The sequence below is a fragment of the Desmodus rotundus genome, chromosome 2 (genome assembly GCF_022682495.2).
Source record: "Desmodus rotundus isolate HL8 chromosome 2, HLdesRot8A.1, whole genome shotgun sequence".
Lineage (NCBI taxonomy): Eukaryota > Metazoa > Chordata > Mammalia > Chiroptera > Phyllostomidae > Desmodus > Desmodus rotundus.
The window spans coordinates 124,362,268-124,380,827 of NC_071388.1; the positions used below are offsets into that span (position 1 = coordinate 124,362,268).

General features: G+C 39.3%; 1 protein-coding gene across 4 annotated transcripts in view; it reads right to left on the reverse strand.

The window, feature by feature from the left end:
* The window catches only part of NCKAP5 (NCK associated protein 5), a 902,113-nt gene that overhangs the window by 278,603 nt on the left and 604,950 nt on the right, over positions 1-18,560 (reverse strand). For all 4 annotated transcript variants that reach the window (XM_053918599.1, XM_053918602.1, XM_053918601.2 and 1 more), the window contains one exon: positions 12,183-12,329. In XM_053918599.1, coding sequence (XP_053774574.1) covers positions 12,183-12,329 — 147 coding nt within the window. The remainder of the gene's footprint in view (positions 1-12,182; positions 12,330-18,560) is intronic.

Here is an 18,560-nt window from a genome sequence, read left to right on the forward strand (position 1 = left end):
ACCCTAATCCTCAGACTGCTACCTCACACGGGGCGTTTTCCTTTACCCTCAGCAGTTGGTCATAACTGATAAATGGTTATGTCTTGACAGGAGTTGGGAGGCTGAAAGTGCTGCTGTTTTACAGGTTGTAGATACTAACAAAACCCAAGGTAAGAGGAATCCTTAGCTGCCTATTACTATTGGGAAACGTACATTGCAGAAAAGTTCAGTTCCCCCACATCAATAGTGAAGAGACAGGCAGAAAGACAGTAAGCACGGATCAAAAGTTCCTGGAGACTGGTACCACTTCAATTTATGGAATACATATATTTTTTCTATACTCCAAAGGAGTTTCTTCCGAATTCAATATGGGCCTAAGCTTTCAAGCCATAAATATTCTCTCCATGGTTCAGGTCTGTTTCCAGCACCACTTGGCATGTTTGTTTGGCCACAGGATTTTATGCTATAAAGAAGGGTAGAAGCACTGGGAGGAACTGCAGCTCCAGGGCACTGTGGATACTCAAGGAGTGTTAGCTAGGATCATCACTAAAGAGGCTAGAGGTTTGATGAGATGCTTCATAAGTTTCAAAAACAGACACTGTTAGCTCTTAATATCTAAGTGTTGGATAGATGGGTAGCTCATGCACTTGCACTTACACGACAGGCCAAGTCTTTCAGTTTAATTTTTGGCATATGTACCCAGGCTCCAGGTTGACCCATGTCCTGATGGCTCCTTGAGGCTGTTTTAAGCTTTGCTGCTTTTATGCAGGCAGCTCCTTCTGCCATTCCTCTCATTGCTTGTCTCAAAAGACTCATTTCAAATGGCATCTTCTTATCTTCTTGCCTCCTCAAAACAGAGTCCAGTTAGGTACTCTATTTGGTATTCCATTGACATATATATATGTATACATACACACACACACACACACACACAAATTTTATAAACAGAACCACAGTGACTCTGTTTTTTATTTTTATTTTACTTTTGAAGATTTTATTTGAATACTTTTAGAGAGAGGGGAAGGGAAGGAGAAAGAGAGGGAAACATCAATGTGTAGTTGCGTCTCACATGCCCCCTAGTGGGGACGTGGCCCACAACCCAGGCATGTTCCCTGACCGGGAATCAACCTGTGACCCTTTGGTTTGCAGGCCCACATTCAATCCACTGAGCTACACCAGCCAGAGCATATTTTTAATTTTTAAAACTGTTAGTATATATTATTTTTATTATGGAAATTAGCATATATTTGTCTTCCCTCCAACAATGTGTCTCAAAGGTAGGGAAATGCTCTATAGATCTTTGTAACTCCAGCATTTAGTAGGAGCCCAGGCTTAGTGACAGCCAAGAAGGGAGAAGGAAAAGAGTGGGGGAAGGGGGAGGGGGGAGGAGAGGAGAGAAGATGGGAGAGGAGGGGAGAGGAGGGAAGGGGAGGGGAGGGGAGGGGAGGAGAGGAGAGGACTACAGGGAAAATGAGGGAGATAATATCTAAGTAGCAACCTACCTTTCTGAGTAGTATTCAAGCAATTCTGACATTTAAATAACTAAAACTGGAGAACCTTGCCAACTCATGGCATTGATGGGACTGTCAGTTGTGATGCTCCACCCTACAATGGCCAAGATGTGAGCTTGTACCCATGACATCCCTCTCTGCAGACTAGGAGTGTGGATGTAACTATGAGGAAAGAGATTCAACCTTTGCATGGCCAGTCAATGGGTACAAGCTTGGAAGCTCCTCGATAGCAATTTTACTACTGTATAGAAAGAACCTGCCTAAGAATGAAACCAACTAGAGGAGAGCAAAGCTGCAAGACAGAAAAAACTTTCCGACATGGCCTCTTCGTCGCCTGTTACACTTCTGTTTCTAGTTACATGACCATTCTTTGTTTTGTTCAAGACAGTCTACACAGGACATCCTTGACTTGCCACTGAAAGGGCTATAGTACCTTGACAACATAGCAAGATTGCCTAGATTGTAAAGTTTTCTCAACAATGTAGATCTTTGAAGTAGATTCAGCAGCCTCTTATCATTCTCTTCTATACTGAGCAGGAGTGGTGTCTCCGTATGGCAGCTTTGGGTGCTTTTTCCCTAACTGTGCTGCCCTCATCTGAGCCATTCCTGAGATTCTTAAGTGTATATGAAAAAATTTCTGTCTATCTACATAACTTTTTTAAAAAGATCACATTTTAAATATTCCACTAACATATTTGTGTTTAAAGGCTTATGGACCTGATGCTTATCACATCACAATAATGAAAAAGTGTCAACAACCTTAGTAGCCAAGAGAAAGGATTCAATAAATAGTACTCAGCATCCATTTTATAAGTTATTACACGGCCATTAAATCCTATTTTAAGGAACACCAAGGAACATGGGAAAATAGTTTTCACGTTACACTAAAGAGCAAGCTACTAAACTGTATAAAGTGATATTTTATGATTTCCTAATTTGATTAAGTACAACAGAGAATAAAAAAGACTGGAAATAAAAATACTAAAATGTCAGGAGCAGATATATCTGCTTGCTGTAATTCCAATATTTCCACTTCGTTATATTTTCCTAATTTTATATAAGGTGATTATTTACTATTTTTATAATCAGAAGACTGCTAGCACAAAGTTATATACTGACATAGGCAGGGATTTATTTATTTTTACTTCAAACCCCTTTACCACAGAAGGGTTTTAGTCTTTGATCCTAGTGTAGGTGACCCACAGTTGGATACAAATTAATCAGGGGGAAAATCTACCAGATACTTTAAGCAGGGATGTCTGGAGTTACCTGTCAGCAAGCTGTCATAGAATCTAAGAATGGAAGGAAACAGTTAAGGATTTCTATTTAGATTACCACCAGCTGATTTATAACTTTAATTTTATTTTTTGTTTACATTTTCTTAGAAATAGGGAGGATAAAAGTGAGGAAGCTTAGACTAACCTCCACTGAACTAGACCTAAGTATTTGAAAAGCTTTGAATATCACTCTAAAAGCTGTATCTGTAGTTCTCAACCCTGGTTATGCATCTGAATGACCTGCAGTTTTTAATAAAAACACACATTTAGTCCTCCGTCTTAGACTTAAGACTTGAAATTCCCAGGTTGTCTTCTAGGCCTCTGAATTTCTGGAAGTTCTGTTTCTGCACAAGGTTTGTCCCTCTTGTCTGCTTGCAGATTGCACTTGTGCTTTTCTATTTCTTTCTCTCGCACTGCGGATTTCTCCCTTTCCACGTGATGGTTCGTGTCAGTACCTGTACACTAGCATGCTCTGATGTCACCTCTTTGTAAAAGCTTCTCTTGTACTATGTCTTTGTTCAGGTATGACTCACCCCATGCCAGCTCAATCGCAGAAAAACTTCTCAAAAGAGCTGTCTGTCCAAGCTGTCTCACATTCTTACCTTCCTGCTCATTCAAACAAAAAACAAAAACAACTGTTGCTGTCATTCTTTTAGCTGACCCATCCCTTCCAGAATGAATGAGGAATTCTGTGCTTTATCTTTCTTATTCTCTTAGCTGCATTTGACAAGTCGCCCTTGAAACACTGTCTTCTTCAGGTATCTCTGCCACTACCTCCCGCCCCCTTTCTATGCCCTGCCACCACATGAACTCCTCTTTCCCAGACTCATCGACCGGCTCTTCTTTCTCAGCCAGACCCCTGCTGGAGCGGCAACCAGGGCTCAGTCCTCTGCCCCTGAGAGGTCCACATTTACACTTATTTCTGATACACCCTTATGCAGTCCTACAATGTAGACTGTCATCTATATGCTGATGACTCTTAAATCCATATCTCTAGCCCTGACCTTGGCCTTGGATATCCAGCTGCCTATGGAACATCATTCCTTGAATGTTTAACAGTCATCTCAACATGTAACAAAAAACCCTGATGATTGTACATTCTTCACTGCAAGTCACTTGTCCTCCAAGCCTCGCCTCTCTCAGAAATTTGGTACAACCCCATACTCAGTTGCTAAGGCCAAAAAACCAGAAGTCACCCTTGATTTCTCACTTTCTCTTATATTACACATCCAATTCATCAGTAATTCCAGGTTTTACTTCTAAAATGTATTTTTACTTGACCATTTCTTACTAGCATAGTATAGCAGAACCATACAACTGGAGTTCAAATTCTGATTCTCACACTATGTGACCTTGGGCAAGTGATTCAATGTTTCTGGGGTACAATTTCCTCATCTTTAAAATGTATATGATAATAATCATATCTACCTCACACATAGGATTGTTATGGAAATTAAAATAGTTTATATATTTATTAACTGAAACAGTTCTTAGAATATAGTAAGCCCCATATAAGGGCCTGCCAATGTAGACATCTTTATTATTCACCCCAGTTCAATGATATTACTCTATAGGATTATTATTATTATTCCCTATTAGTCCTGGGTACCTACCCTAGACCAGTTTACTAATAGTTTTCATCTGGAATATAAAACAACCTCCTACCTGGTGTTCCTGCCTCTATTGTCTTGCTATTATAGCCCATAAAGCAGCAAGAATTGTTTTTCTAAAGCACAGGTCAGATCCTGTTACTTTCCTAGGTAAAATCCCTAATGGCTTCCATTTACATTGATAATTATATTCAATATCTTTACTGTGACTGTGGCCTGTAAGGTTTTACAAGGCTTGGACCTTGTCTACCTCTCTTGACTCATCTTCCAATTTTTTAGTCTTAAAACTTATGTCCCAGTACAAAGTTATTATTTCTGTTTCTCTAACCTGCCAAGCCCTCTACCATCACTGAGATTTCAAACTTGCAGTTTCTTCTTATTTTTCACACAGATTTTCACTCAGCTGTCTCCATTTTATTATTTATATTATACTCAATTGGCCCCATATCAGAGGCCAGTGGAGGTAAATACCTCTCCAATTTTCATCCCCACACTCCTATTATTACATCACCTAATTTTTCTTATTCAGAGGCACTTATTAGTCTTTTTATTTATTTTCTTATTTATTATGTTATTAACTATGCATTTTTTTCTGTATTCCTTGGGGTTGGAAGGGCCATGAAAATTGATCTAGCCCCAATGTCTAGAACAGTGTTTGGTCCATAGAAGGTATTAAATAAATATCTATTAACTACAAACTCAACACATAATTATGATGTGCAGCCAAGTTGAAGAATTACTATTTTAAACTACCCCATTTTAAACAAGAATTACTGATTAACAAAAATGCTTATGCTTAGCATTTTAATGGTCATATTTTCATGGAAAGGTACAACTTAGTAGAAAAAGTTATTTACTTTAGGCACATTCAATTGCCATATTTTTCTGCACAAAATATGTTTTACCTATAAGAAGCCAAGTTCTTCTGACCTTAAGGCTATAGCTAGAGCATTAGCATTTACTTGGAGGCTCAGAAGTCCCAGATAGCCTCAGGCCTCTTCTCCCCATGACTAGAGTCTGGGAGTCAGAGGTGCTATGGGAGTTGAGAGTGAGCTAAGGGGATTTAGTCTTGGTTTCTAGTCAGGTATGAAGTTGGTCAATGAGTGGGGAGATAGGGCTAAAGGTGATGAGGGAGGGGAGCTGGGACACAAGCAAATTTCAAGGAACATGCCATGAGCAAACCTGGGGCCTAGAGCCAAAACCCAGGAAGAGAGAACAGGGAAGACACAAGATCAAGTCAATAAATCATGGAGGTCAAATCTGAGAAGATCCCTTGAATTGGTGGTTTGGGATGAGGTGGAAAGCAGGAAGTGGTCCTTTGCTAGAAGTGGCCTGAGACATGTTAAAATTGTTAAGTTATTCTGAATAAGCAGTCTCTGAGATAGCAGTCTTGAAAATCTAAATTTAAAAAAAATAGAAAACACTACCCCAACACCTAAAGTTATAGAACATTTTCAAGTGGTGTCCAGGTCACTCATGGGGTCCCTAATGGCAGAAATACAAAATATGCCAAATGGTTTCTCCACCAGACATCAGGACTCTAAACAAAAATTAAAATTTACTCCCTTAGAAATTAGTTGCTAGGAGGTAAGGTTAAGTGGCCTACTCTTCTTCACGAACAACTGAAAATTACTGAAACCAAGACACTGAGCAGAGAAAACAACTGCTAAGAAGAGAAAGAAAATATGTGTGCATGTGTTTGTACTGGTATTGTTTTGACTACTGGCCCCAGAGTTCTTTTTGAAAAGTAAATGTCTTGTTTAGCAAAATACCTCAATGAGCTCAGGGAATGGTATGGAATGAGACCATGAGTGGACTACAGAGACCTAAAAAACTCGGAATAATAAATAATGGGGAACTTGGCTGAGAGAGAGGGAGCAAGCAGGAAAGAGTTGGCTATGCTCTAGAGGAGGAGGCTGGGGATTGAGGAGAAGGGCAAGTGTGAAATGTCCTGCAGCTAAATGACAGAAAAAACTGAACTGTCTAAAGACCAAGTTCAAAGCCATTAGCCTTTGGAATATTCTGCCATGACCACACATCTTTTGTGGTGCTGGATTTTGTAAAAAATCAAGGAATCAGGCTCTGTTTTACATGAGGTTGGAAAGAAGATTGAAGGATTTAAAGTTGAATGTAAGTAGGAATTCAACCCCAGAAAAAGTCACAAGAAGGAAGAATTCTGAGGTAAGGGTAATACCAGACTTTCCTCATGCTAAGGGATACTGTGCTTGAATAATGTTTACTTAATCCTCAAAGTCAGGGGATCCTCAGTCTAGGTTGTTTTTAAAGATTCTCATTATATGAAGCAAGACTATAGTATTATCAGCCCTGGCTGGTGTGGCTCAGTGGATTGAGCATCGGCCTGTGAACCAAAGGGTTGCCAGTTCAGTTTCCAGTCAGGGCACATGCCTGGGTTGCAGGCCAGGTCTGAAGTTGGGGGCACACAAGAGGCAACCATACATTGATGTTTCTTCCCCTCTCTTTCTCCTTCCCTTCCCCTCTGTCTAAAAATAAATAAATAAATAAATAAATAAATAAATAAATAAATAAATAAATAAAATAGTATTATCAGAAGTCAACTCTGCATCTCCTCTGCTTTTCCACACCTTCTGGGACCTGTTTGGGGGACAGGAATTAGGGAGGGCTGCTTCTCATCACCTTGAAGATCACCCCCTCTGTGCTTCCTACAACCCAGGCGCCACCAAGAGGTCAGAGTACACAAATATTGTTGTTTGAAAAATATAACAATGAAAATATTCTTTTTTGTTTTCTAAAATCTTACTGTAAAACATCAAAATCTGCCAAAGTGATTTTAAAGAATTATATTTAATGCCCCTGCAATCTTCCCAAACAGCCTTTTGTTGAAGTGCATATATCTGTGTGGGGTCCTGACTGGCCCTGAATGCAGTGTGTCAGAATGGACCCTCTATTTTCCCACAATAATTGCTAACTTATGCAAATGATGACACAGAAAGTACAATAGTAAATGTTTAAAAATAAAATTAAGTAAATTAGGAAACATGAAATTCATATGAAAATTGGATGAGACTATATATGTGTGTATACACATATATGATATACATTTAAATAAGATCTCTTTTTATTATCTGTTCAAGTAGACAATAGTAAGATATTTGGGGGCAAGGAGAGAGTAAACTCAATATTGAGAAAAGAACTTTAGAAAACAAGCAGTAACACTCTGCCTAGAAAAAATTAATTTAGAAAATAAAATATTTTTGTGAATTAAAATGGTAGGGCTTAATGGCATGTAGAGATATCATCTATTGCAACCAACTAACACCACATGCAAGAGTGAATACCTGAAGTAGCGAGATCTCTGTGAAAGTTAAAAATAAAATAATAGAATAGAGTAGAATAGAATAGAATACAATAGACCAAAATACTGCTTCTCTTTTACTTCTCAGGCTTAAGAAATATTGCTGCCAAAGATATTTTGACTTCCAGTCAAGATGGCTGTGTAGGCAGACATGGCTCGACGCTTTGCACGACCACATCAAAATTACAACTAAAATACAGAACAATCATCACACAGAACTATCAGGAATCAAGTTGAATACAAGTCTGACAACTAAAAAATCAAGTTGAATGGAAGTCTGACAACTATGGAATTAAAGAAAGCACATCCATCCAGCCTGGGAGGGGTGCAGATGCAGAACAGGCTGGTCCCACACCCATGTGTGGTGGATAAAACTTTGGGAATGATATCTAAGGAGCAAGGACTCCCAGGCCCACACCAGGCCCCGCAGCCCAGGGTTCCAGTGTCAGGAAGATAAGTCCTCACAGCTGCTGGCTGCAAACACAAAGGAGGTTTGAGTCTGTTGGTGGAAGAAACTGCTGGAGCCCCAAGCAGTTCCTCTTAAGAACACACACATGGACTGACCTGTTCACACTCACTCCCTCTGAGCTTCAGCCCAGAGTAGCATCTTGAAAGGCACCAGTGGTATATAGGGAGAAACTGAAGTGTCCAGCATCAAGGTGAGCAGAGTCCATTGTCTCTTTTCTAAACCCTCATCCCACAGAACTGGCAAGCTGGTGCCATATCTGAGACTCCATCAACCTGGCTAACACTATATGACTCACCTTGGAGATCCCCAAAGACTCTGCCCCACACAACATACTGCCCCACCCAAGCACCTTTTCCATATGAATGGCTAATCTTGGCTCATGCTTCACAACTTCCTAAACCTCTCAAATAAGCAACAGCTGGCCTCAGGGAGCCCCAGGCCCAGCAGTAGCAGCAGCCAGCCTAGATTCACAGCTTGTCTTTGTCTGGGAATCTTCAAGCCCAGCACAAGTAGTAGCCATCTCAGATTGCTCTACAGCTCAGGTGGGTGCCCTAGGCAAAACACAGATGGGGGCTGACCTTGGCCTGCATCACCTGGGAAACCCCAGGGCCAGTGCACCCAGTGAACAGCTATAGACCACATGGGAGCACCACCACCCTGACCCTGCACTACTGATCCTCCATGGAGGGCAGAGGTTGGTGTTCAGTGGTCATAGCCCACCTTTGAAGCTGACTGGTCTGGGAAAATCCCTCCTGTTGATCTGCCAACAGCAACCAGGGCTCAACTACAAGGGGAGGGTGTACTTAGCCCACCCGAATAGTGCACCTCAAGTTCCCAGCTTTGGTGACAGGAGAGGTTGTGCCACTGGACCCTACAGGACACCTATTACATTAGGCCACACTACAAAGACATGGAGTCAAAGCAGCTCTGCCTAATACATAAAAACAAACACAGGGAGACTGCCAAAACAAGGAGAGAAAGAAACATGGCCCCAATGAAGGAACACATCAAAACTCCAGAAAAAGAGCTAAACGAAAAGGAGATAAGCAATCTGTCAGATGCAGAGTTCAAAATGCTGGTTACAAGGATGCTCAAGGAACTTAGTGAGGACCTCAACAGCATGAAAAGACCTTTAAGCAACAACAGATACACTAATTGAAATAACAATTTACAGGGAAACACAGTAGAGTGGATGAAACTGAGAATCAAATGAATGAATTGGAACATAAGGAAGCAAAAAAAAACAACCAATCAGAACAACAAGAAAAAGGAATCCAAAAAAAATGAGGGTAGTATAAGCAGCCTCTGGGACAACTTCAAGAGGTCCAACATTTGCATGATAGGGGTGCCAGAAGGAGAAGAGCAAGAAATCGGAAGTCTATTTGAAAAAATAGTGAAAGAAAACTTCCCTAATTTGGTGAAGAAAATGGACATGCAAGTCCAGGAAGCACAGAGAGTCCCAAACAAGATGGATGCAAAGAGGCCCAATCCAGGACACATCATAATTAAAATGCCAAAGGTTAAAGATAAAGAGATAATCTTAAAAATAGCAAGAGAAAAGAAGTTAGTTACTTACAGGGGAGTTTCCATAAGACTATCATCAGCTGATTTCTCAAAAGAAACTTCAGGCCAGAAGGGATGGGCAAGAAATATTCAATGTCATGAAAAGGAGGGACCTACAGCCAAGACGTGTCTACCCAGCAAAGATATCACTTAGAGTGGAAGAGCAGATAAAGTGCTTTCCAGAAAAGATAAAACTAAAGGTCATCATCACCAAACCATTATTATATGAACTATTACAGGGAATTATTTTAGAAGAACATCAAAACTATGAACAATAAAATGACAAAAAATACATATCTATCAACAAATGAATCTAAAAAACAAACTAAGCAAACAAGAACAGTGACAGAATCATGGATAAGGAGAATGTTTTGATGGTTGCCAGATGGGAGGTGGGAGGAGAATGGGTGAAAAGGTGAGGGGATGAAGAAGTACAAATAGGTAGGTACAGAAGAGCCGTGGGGATGTAAAGTACAGCACAGGAAATGGAGTAGGCAAAGAACTTATATGCATGACCCATGGTCATGAACAATGGTAGGGGGGTTGCCTGAGGGAGTTGGGGATGCTGGGTTGAGGGGGGCCAAAGGGGGAAAAATAAGGACAACTGTAATAGCATAATCAATAAAATATAATTAAAAAAAAAACTAGTGGGAGCTAATAAAAAAGATATTTTTAAAATACCTCTTGATTAAATGTCCTTCACAATATTTTTTCAGTGACAATTAGGTAAACTAAGAGCATTTTTCACTTCAATTATAAGTCAAACCAACAATTTAAACACATGGCTCTAGAGAAGTAAGAACTTGTAATATCCACTCATTCCTATTGTTAAATCCAGTTAATTCCTCCTCAAGACAAAAATATGAGTTTCCCAAAATTCTCAGATAGAAACCTCAGTGTTTCTTGAGAAGGTTTTCCCACTTTTCACAGTGACTATCTTAAAAAAATGAAAAAAATATGAGAACCTTTTGGGAGAAAGGAGGGATTCCTGGCCATTTCCCCAGGGGAGCTGTCAGAGGTTCCTTAAGTTGTCCTCTTTTCTGCGCATGTGTGACAGTACTTGCTTAACCTCTCTACCTTCAGTCACTTCTGAGTGCAGTAGCTGATTTTTTTCATTCAGAGCTCTTGTGTTCATTATTATATCCAGATAAACAGGGGAAAATGGCTTAAGGAATGGCAGGTGCCTTGGAGGAGGTGGATCGAAGAGCCCATGTGCCAGGCATCGCCATACAAATATTAACTTACTGAGTCCTCATTATTCCCTGAAAGGTAAGTTACTATTATTAGCATCATTTTTGTAGTTAAAGAAACAGAGGCATGGAGAGCCTAATTAAGTTGCTCATGGTTTTGAGACTAAGTAGAAGTAGTGCAACTAGGATTCAAACCAAACCCTGGGAATCTGGTTCCAAAGTCATAATCTTAACAAATTTGTTTACTATTGCTGAGGAAATTAGAGTGAAAAGGGTATGCCCATTATAGATCATGTGGTAGATTCAAGGCAAGATTTCAGGAACCAACCCTAGAAAACAAGATGTCTCCAATATTACTTCTTCACTCTGCTGAACTTTTTGGGATTCTTTAGACCCAACAGGAGAACTACATTTTTAGAGGTTCTGAATGAAGGTCCCTTGTACTTAGCTAAGAAGAGATGGGCCACCCATAATCCTTGCTTAAAAGTTATTATATCTCAGTTCTACATGTTAACAGGAAATTTATTAAAAGGAGATGAGCCCACTCGTAGAAAAAGTCATCTTTGCTGAATCTCTCAGCATTTGAAATCTCAGTCAAAAACTAATACCTGGAATGTTCTTTGAGGACTGCTATACACATTTAGGAATTAACACTTGAAGTGACATCAAATGCCATTAAGATGATATTTGCATGAAATGTAATAGGCTGGCAGTTTCAAACCATGTCAAACCATGTCTGTTACGGTTCAAAAACCTCTCTGAAGCACCCTTTAGCCTCATAAGCTTCATCTCTACATTCATGATCTACACACACAGTGAACTTCTGCACAGATTTTTATTTTTGAAATAATGGTTCTGCCTAAAGTTTATTTTTTACAGTTATCCTTACATATTATTAAATATTTATCTATTAATTCACTTATTCATTCATTATATTAGGTATTGAATAAACAAAGGGAAATATCAAACAGCCTCTTCTCTCAAGAAACTTGCAATTTTAGGGGAACTGGTCCAGTTTGAGCGCTGAACTGAATTTAAAGTGAATTATTGTCCAATGTACTCTGGTTAAGGCAATACAATCACAGTCACTGGGTCAAGAGTCTTTGAGCACAATGGGAAGACTAGAACCTATTAGTCTGGGGAACTAAGAAGTGAGAAAGGAAGATTTATACTCATTCAAAACCAATGCAATGAAAGAAGTGGAACACTTATTTTTCTTTAAATGTGTAAAAATTGCTTTATTTCTTACCTCTAGAGCTTTCAATCTTTGTAACAGCAATTTGGTCTTTTCTTTCCCCTCATCTGCACTGCTTTCACTCCTTGCATCTTCATCCACCACCATGTGAAGATCTTCCAAAGCTTCTTTGTGTTTCCTCTCATCCTCTGGCTGCTTTTCCTGAAGCAAGAAAGAATTATTGTTTGCAATAATCTCCACTGAAAAATAAGCATGAGTCTACAGATGAAAATTTTGGAATCTCCCTTTTGCTTTTACATTCTTTCTGGGGCTTAGGTAGAGATTTTGCTAAACAAATTCTGAGTGGTGCTTATATTAGTAAACACAGTAGATATTTTTTAATGATTCCTGGCAGGACAAAGCCATTGGGTCACCACCTCTGAATACACCTGCGCTCTGCCCAGTTGGAGAAGTGACCTAGCCAACAAAACCTTAGGTAGAGTCATGTGGTTAATCCATTTTTATCCATAAAATTCAGCTGTGCTTTAAACTGGGAAGAAATAAATCAACTTTTATACCTTGATTTGTGAACAGCTTAGCTCCTCAAAAAAGGATCATTAAAGTCATTGGTAATAAAGCCATTTAAATAATAAGGGAAATGTTCAAGAAATATTGACATGATAGTGAATTAAGTGAATTCTTAGAATTCAGAATTCTAAGCTGAACCCAATCAGTAGTTCCTTTGGGTCAGTAATGACACACCTCTTAAGAACCCCTCAGTGCCCTTTCTAGCACTCCGGGATTTGTAGCACAGCCTTGAGGCAGACATAAAATGTTGTTATCTTGTCTTGCCTCCCTGTTGGAAGCACCTCACTCAACCCCATCTCTGGCAGCTTTTTGGAAGTTGAGAAGTGTTAATTTGAGGCTTACAACCGGCTCTTGTTTTCAAGGGAAAAAGAAATGTCAAGGGAACATCATATGACAAAATGTCATCTGTTTTGTACGTGCAACCAGACCCTGATGCTACAGAACCAGGTGGCATCACTCCCTTATACTGATTCTAACCACAATACTGCAGAAATCATTGTCTTCGTGCAGCTGGTTGTCAATCATGGGTTGGATTATCAATAATCAGAGATTTTTTTATATTTAGCACTAAACTAAGGTCATTTGCAAATACAGAAGCACAAAAGATATGATCCTTAACCTCCAGGAACTTATACTAGCTACTTAGAGAAGAACAGCATAAGAGGAAAAAAACAAACAGGTTTTCAAACTGTGCTCATAAAGGTGCTTTGGAGATTTAAAAAATATTTAACTTATTTAAAAAAATAAATATGAAATATATAAGAATACTTATGTAAATATGTACATATATGTATATGTGCAGGTATATACATATACCTGAAGACCACATAGTATCTTGCCCCATGTTAATCTGTTTTGTATAGATTTCAAGATATAATTTCTCTTGTCATCTCTCTGTATAAATACACAATTGATTGGGAAGGAGACAGCTTTTTATGGAATCAGGCCTGTCTAATCACACACTACGTGTGGGTGTGTCCACTTCCGTAGCATGTGTGAGTTCCACTCAGATAAATGTCGGGCAAGTTTAAGGTGAAGATGGGCAGGAGAGTGCAAAACTCCAGGTCATGACAGCACGTTTATAGTTTTGATTCTTTAAGGTTTGGTTGCTTATCGGACTTTCACTTCCATGATGAGCAATATGAAATCTGTAGATTTATGAATTCAACTTTGAAATGAAAATGTTCTTCTAGTTCCCTCTCAATACTTGGGATTACTATAATTAAACCTTAAACTGGGATTGTAAAGAAACCTGTCTAAAAATCAATTATGGCTTTTCATTGTTCTTTAAGTCAATTCTGTATATGCAGATATATGTGTATATACATGTATGCATACATACACACACACACACACACCCAGTAGTAATCAGGTTCCACAGGTAATTAAACAGAGAAAAGTCACTAGTATGGTGAGTGAACAGCCAAAGGCTTTGTAATATGGCAGTCAAGATTCTAGGTCTACCATTTACCAGCTTGGCAAATAGTCTTGGGCAAATTACTGAATTTCAATAACTCTTGGTTTCTTTGTCTCCTAAATGGTTAATGAGGCAAATGCTGACATGTATAATATATGCACATATACAGTCAATTCTCATTATTCACGGTAGTTATAAAGTTGTCATGAACCCTGTATTAGCGAATAGTGAATCATTGCTCTTAGGGGAATTACAGGGTTTGGTTCCTGTAGGCCTCTGGTCACAACATATTCATCAGAAAATCAATACATAATCTTGTTTTATAAATGTTTCTACTTAAAGCCACTTCATGTAATACATACTGTTGATTCATCAACTTTAAACTGACAGCTAACAGCCCTATACCTCATGCCTGAACAAAGCTTACCTAACACCTATTTTCTCCGTAAAGCACATCACAGCTTTTGAGCGCTCAGGAACACAAGACAGCACTTCTACACTATGTTTGGGGGGCATCTTAAACAGTGAAATCACTAACAAAAAGCATAAAATGTGAAAAATGTGGCACTAAATAGAGCAGAAAAAGGATACTAGTTTACAGTGTGACAGTGAAACCAGAGGCAGAATATTGCCTTGTTTGACCTCAGCTGGGGACGGGCATGCCAGGTGACAAAGTTTTCACCACTCTGCGGATATCCATGAAAACACTGCATGTGCTGATTTTAGGGACCAATAAATTTAGGAAGTAGGCAAGTTCACAAATACAGAATCTACAAATACTGAGAAATGACTGAACACAGACATACACACACATACACATCTAAAGTGCCTAGACACAGACCTTAAATATTATTACATGAAACAACTGGAAATACTTCAGGATAAAATAGATTATGTATGAGTATTTAGATTGCATAAAACACAAAAGTTATTTTATATAACTTGAAGAAAGGGGGATCAATGAGATGTGATTTCATGGAAACGGAACATGCCTTATGCTTTGACAGAGTGATACAACTTGAATAGTTAGAGAGGTAAAGGGTGGGATTTTTGGTCAATAAGAAAACTGACACAATAAAAAGTTTAAAAAAAAAAGAAAAAGAAAACTGACAAAGGCTCTTGGTCAGGAATAAGTTTTGCCCTTATTGGTTTATGAGGAAACCAGTTAGATTACAGTACAGACAATTATTTTTTGAGGTAGTAGTTAAGGAATAGGATTGAAGAACAAAAGAGATAAAGGATTCCTGGATATGAGAAAGAAAAACTCAGGCATGACTTATTTGTTCATTTGTTCATCCTACAAATGTTTATTGAGCTCCAACTATTGGCAATTCACTGTTCTAGATGCTGAAGATACAGCCAAGTTCCATGAACACATAGTTGAATGGTGGAAAACATGACAAGCCCTAATTAAGTTACATAATTGTAGCTAGTGGTAGATGCTCTTGGTAACATCAAACATCATAATGGGATGGACAGTGGTATATTTAGGACAATATTAGATATGGTGACTTCAGTGTAGGGCTGTCTGAGGAAGTGGCCATATGAGCTGAGCCCAAGTGATGGGAAGGAAGCAGCTGAGCAATAGATTGGGGAAAAGCTTTAGAAAAAGAAGGAACAGGAAAGCAAACTCCCAGGGCTAGTTTATGGTAGGGCTATAAACTTACCTTGCAGGCCAGTTTAGAACAGTTCGTGTGATGGACTTGCAGTGTCTAAAGAGTATGAATAGTAGGAAATGTGATTAGCAAGAAATGTGAACCATGGAGTGTCTTTCAAGGCATTGAAAGGGGTTTAAATTTTATTCTAAGTGCAGGAAAGAAGCATTGGAGGCAAGTGGAGGAGTGAGAGGTTCTGACTTAAATTTCAGAAATATCATCCTGACTGCTGCAATGGAGAATGAGCTGTGGTGGTAAGAAGCTAGGAGACCAGCTGGGAGGCCTTTATATGGCAGGAATAAAAATTAGAAATACTTGGAAAGTTTTGGATAAGGACTTTTACCAAAAGCTCTTTCCATACTGGATTGGTAGATCAGAAGCCCTGGATTCAAAGTACTCCTTTTAAACTTTTGTGCTTTGCTAGGCTAATGATCAGATCTTTTGTGCCTTCAATTTCACCCAATGTAAAATGAAAAGGTTGGAATCACTGTCCCTTCCAGTGCTAAAGTCCCAAGGATTCAATTACTGGAGACAATTTTCAGGAAGAGAATGCTGTCTATATGCTCGATGGTAATGGAGGTGACAAGAGAAGAGAAAAGGGACCTGTACATTTTGTAACAAGAAGGCTGTTAGTGGGGACTTGAGAGCTGTTTTGCTAAAGTGTGATGATGCTACCCAAATTGTCAGCAGTTAAGCAAAAAGAGAAAATAGGGGCAATTTTTTAAGATGCTTATTTGAAAGTTTGGCAGGGCAGGAAACGGAATAGAAAGGACTGTGGCTGAAGGGCATTGGAGAGACACGTGGAAACCTTTTTTCAAGTTACAGGAAACCAAATTGTTTGAAGAACTAAAGAGAAGAGGGAGCACTGGAGATGACAGTAAAGGTGGGAATGTATGAAGAGGAGATCTCCGAAACAGAGAAAGCAGAAGATGAAGGGCATTGATGGAAAGTCAAGGCTTGTCAAATATGGTTCCCTGCTGCTTAATTTCCCAGTTTGTATTTCTGGATCATTAGTCAGGATCTAGCTTGTGTTCTTACAGAACAAGGATTTGAGTATATGTAGTTCACTGAGATCTGCAGGAAATATCAGCAGGGGAGTGCATCAGGGAAGGGAGGGAGCCCATTAAAGGGCATACTACTTAGTAACTGAAGCTAAATCCATGAAAACTCAGGGAAACAGGGGAAAACACAAGCCCCAGAATCATCCCACCCCAGAGGTGAGGGAGTTAGGATGTTTAGGCACCAATCACTGAGGATCACTGGCAGATTCTGGGATGTCCATTTCCTGGCATTTCTAGCCTGCCATACACATGAGGTTTTGCATGCTTCTGACACAGACGCTTCTGTGTTGGGGGAAGGGCACTGCTGATGTCTACTGCAGGGAGACAGGAGGTGGGTGACTGCTCTGATGTCACACTACCCAGCAGAGAAAACCACACATGTACGTGGCTCAAACTGCTCATTGACCTAAAAGCATATTTCCCATTGTCTCGTATTCTAAAAGGCTCTGAAATTAATCCAGAAGGTAGAGTTCTCTGTCCTATCCTTTTCTTATCTCTTGTGCCCTTCATCATTTACCAAGGAGAGTGGTAGACTATAATGCAATAATGAGCAAGAGGGATGATTGAAAAAATGAATTTTAAGTAAGTAGATGAACCAAAGAGAAAATTAAGTAAGTGGTAGAAGAGAGAGCTGGAAATAGAATTACACCCCATTGACAGATCACTGTTGTCAGTTTCAGAAAGGAGAGCTGTTCAACTTACATTAAGCTCATACAAACGTGACAATATTTTTAAAAATCAAGTATATATATCCTATCCACATATAAATAAACTAGATTATTTTAAAATCATAAACTTTAGGCTATCACTGGTAATATACATGATAAAAAAGAGAAAGCAAAACAGAGGTCAGAAACATGTTTTTAAATGCAATATATCCTCCTATAAACACAAGAGAGAAGCCAGGTTTGCTCCTGAAATTGCCATACTATGAAGAGAATAAGTTGGTACCAGAGGTGACCTGTTTTCATGTTTCAGTTCTTTATGGACATCTATCAGCGGTGAATTCTATAAAAGTGAGGCCGCCACACAAACCACTTTCACTCCCCACATATTTCATATATGGTTGAGACCATAAGCTTGTTTACCTCAACAAATACCAGCTGGTATGTGGAAGCTCAAGATTTAGGAGCTCAGTTAGCATCCAAGAGTTTAAATCAAACTTGGCCTTGTCAGAACATACAGCAATCCTCAGAGCTGTAAGTTTCTCTAAGTGGACTGGGGCAATGATTCACCTTTTGCGGAGCCCTCATTTTTTGTTCTCAAATAGTCAGCATCATCAGGCCTATGTAAAATAACATCAATCAACACAGAGCTCTGGGTTGCATCTGTTCAACTCATTCAGATGACAGTCCAGGGAGCTCAGTTAGCCCAAAGAGCAGGCCGCGGAACTCTTCACTGATGGCCAGCTACTGTTCAGGCGAAAACATTATAGAGGGAAATAATCAAAATGCCCTTCCCCAAAACATGTCTCATTCATCTTCTGGTCACCAGTTTCCCCTAGTCCAGCACACATTGGGATTCAAGGAAGGTTCCATGAGGTCACCAGACTTTATAATTAATTAATTAATCCATCTGTCTAACAAATATTTACTGGGCAGCTCCTATGTGCTGGATGGAAGATGCTGGGGGTACAAATGTGAATAAAAACACATGTGGCTCCTGTTCTCATGGAGCTTAGAGTCTTGTGGAAGGAGACAGATAGTAGTCAAATTGTTACGAGCCAAGAGTA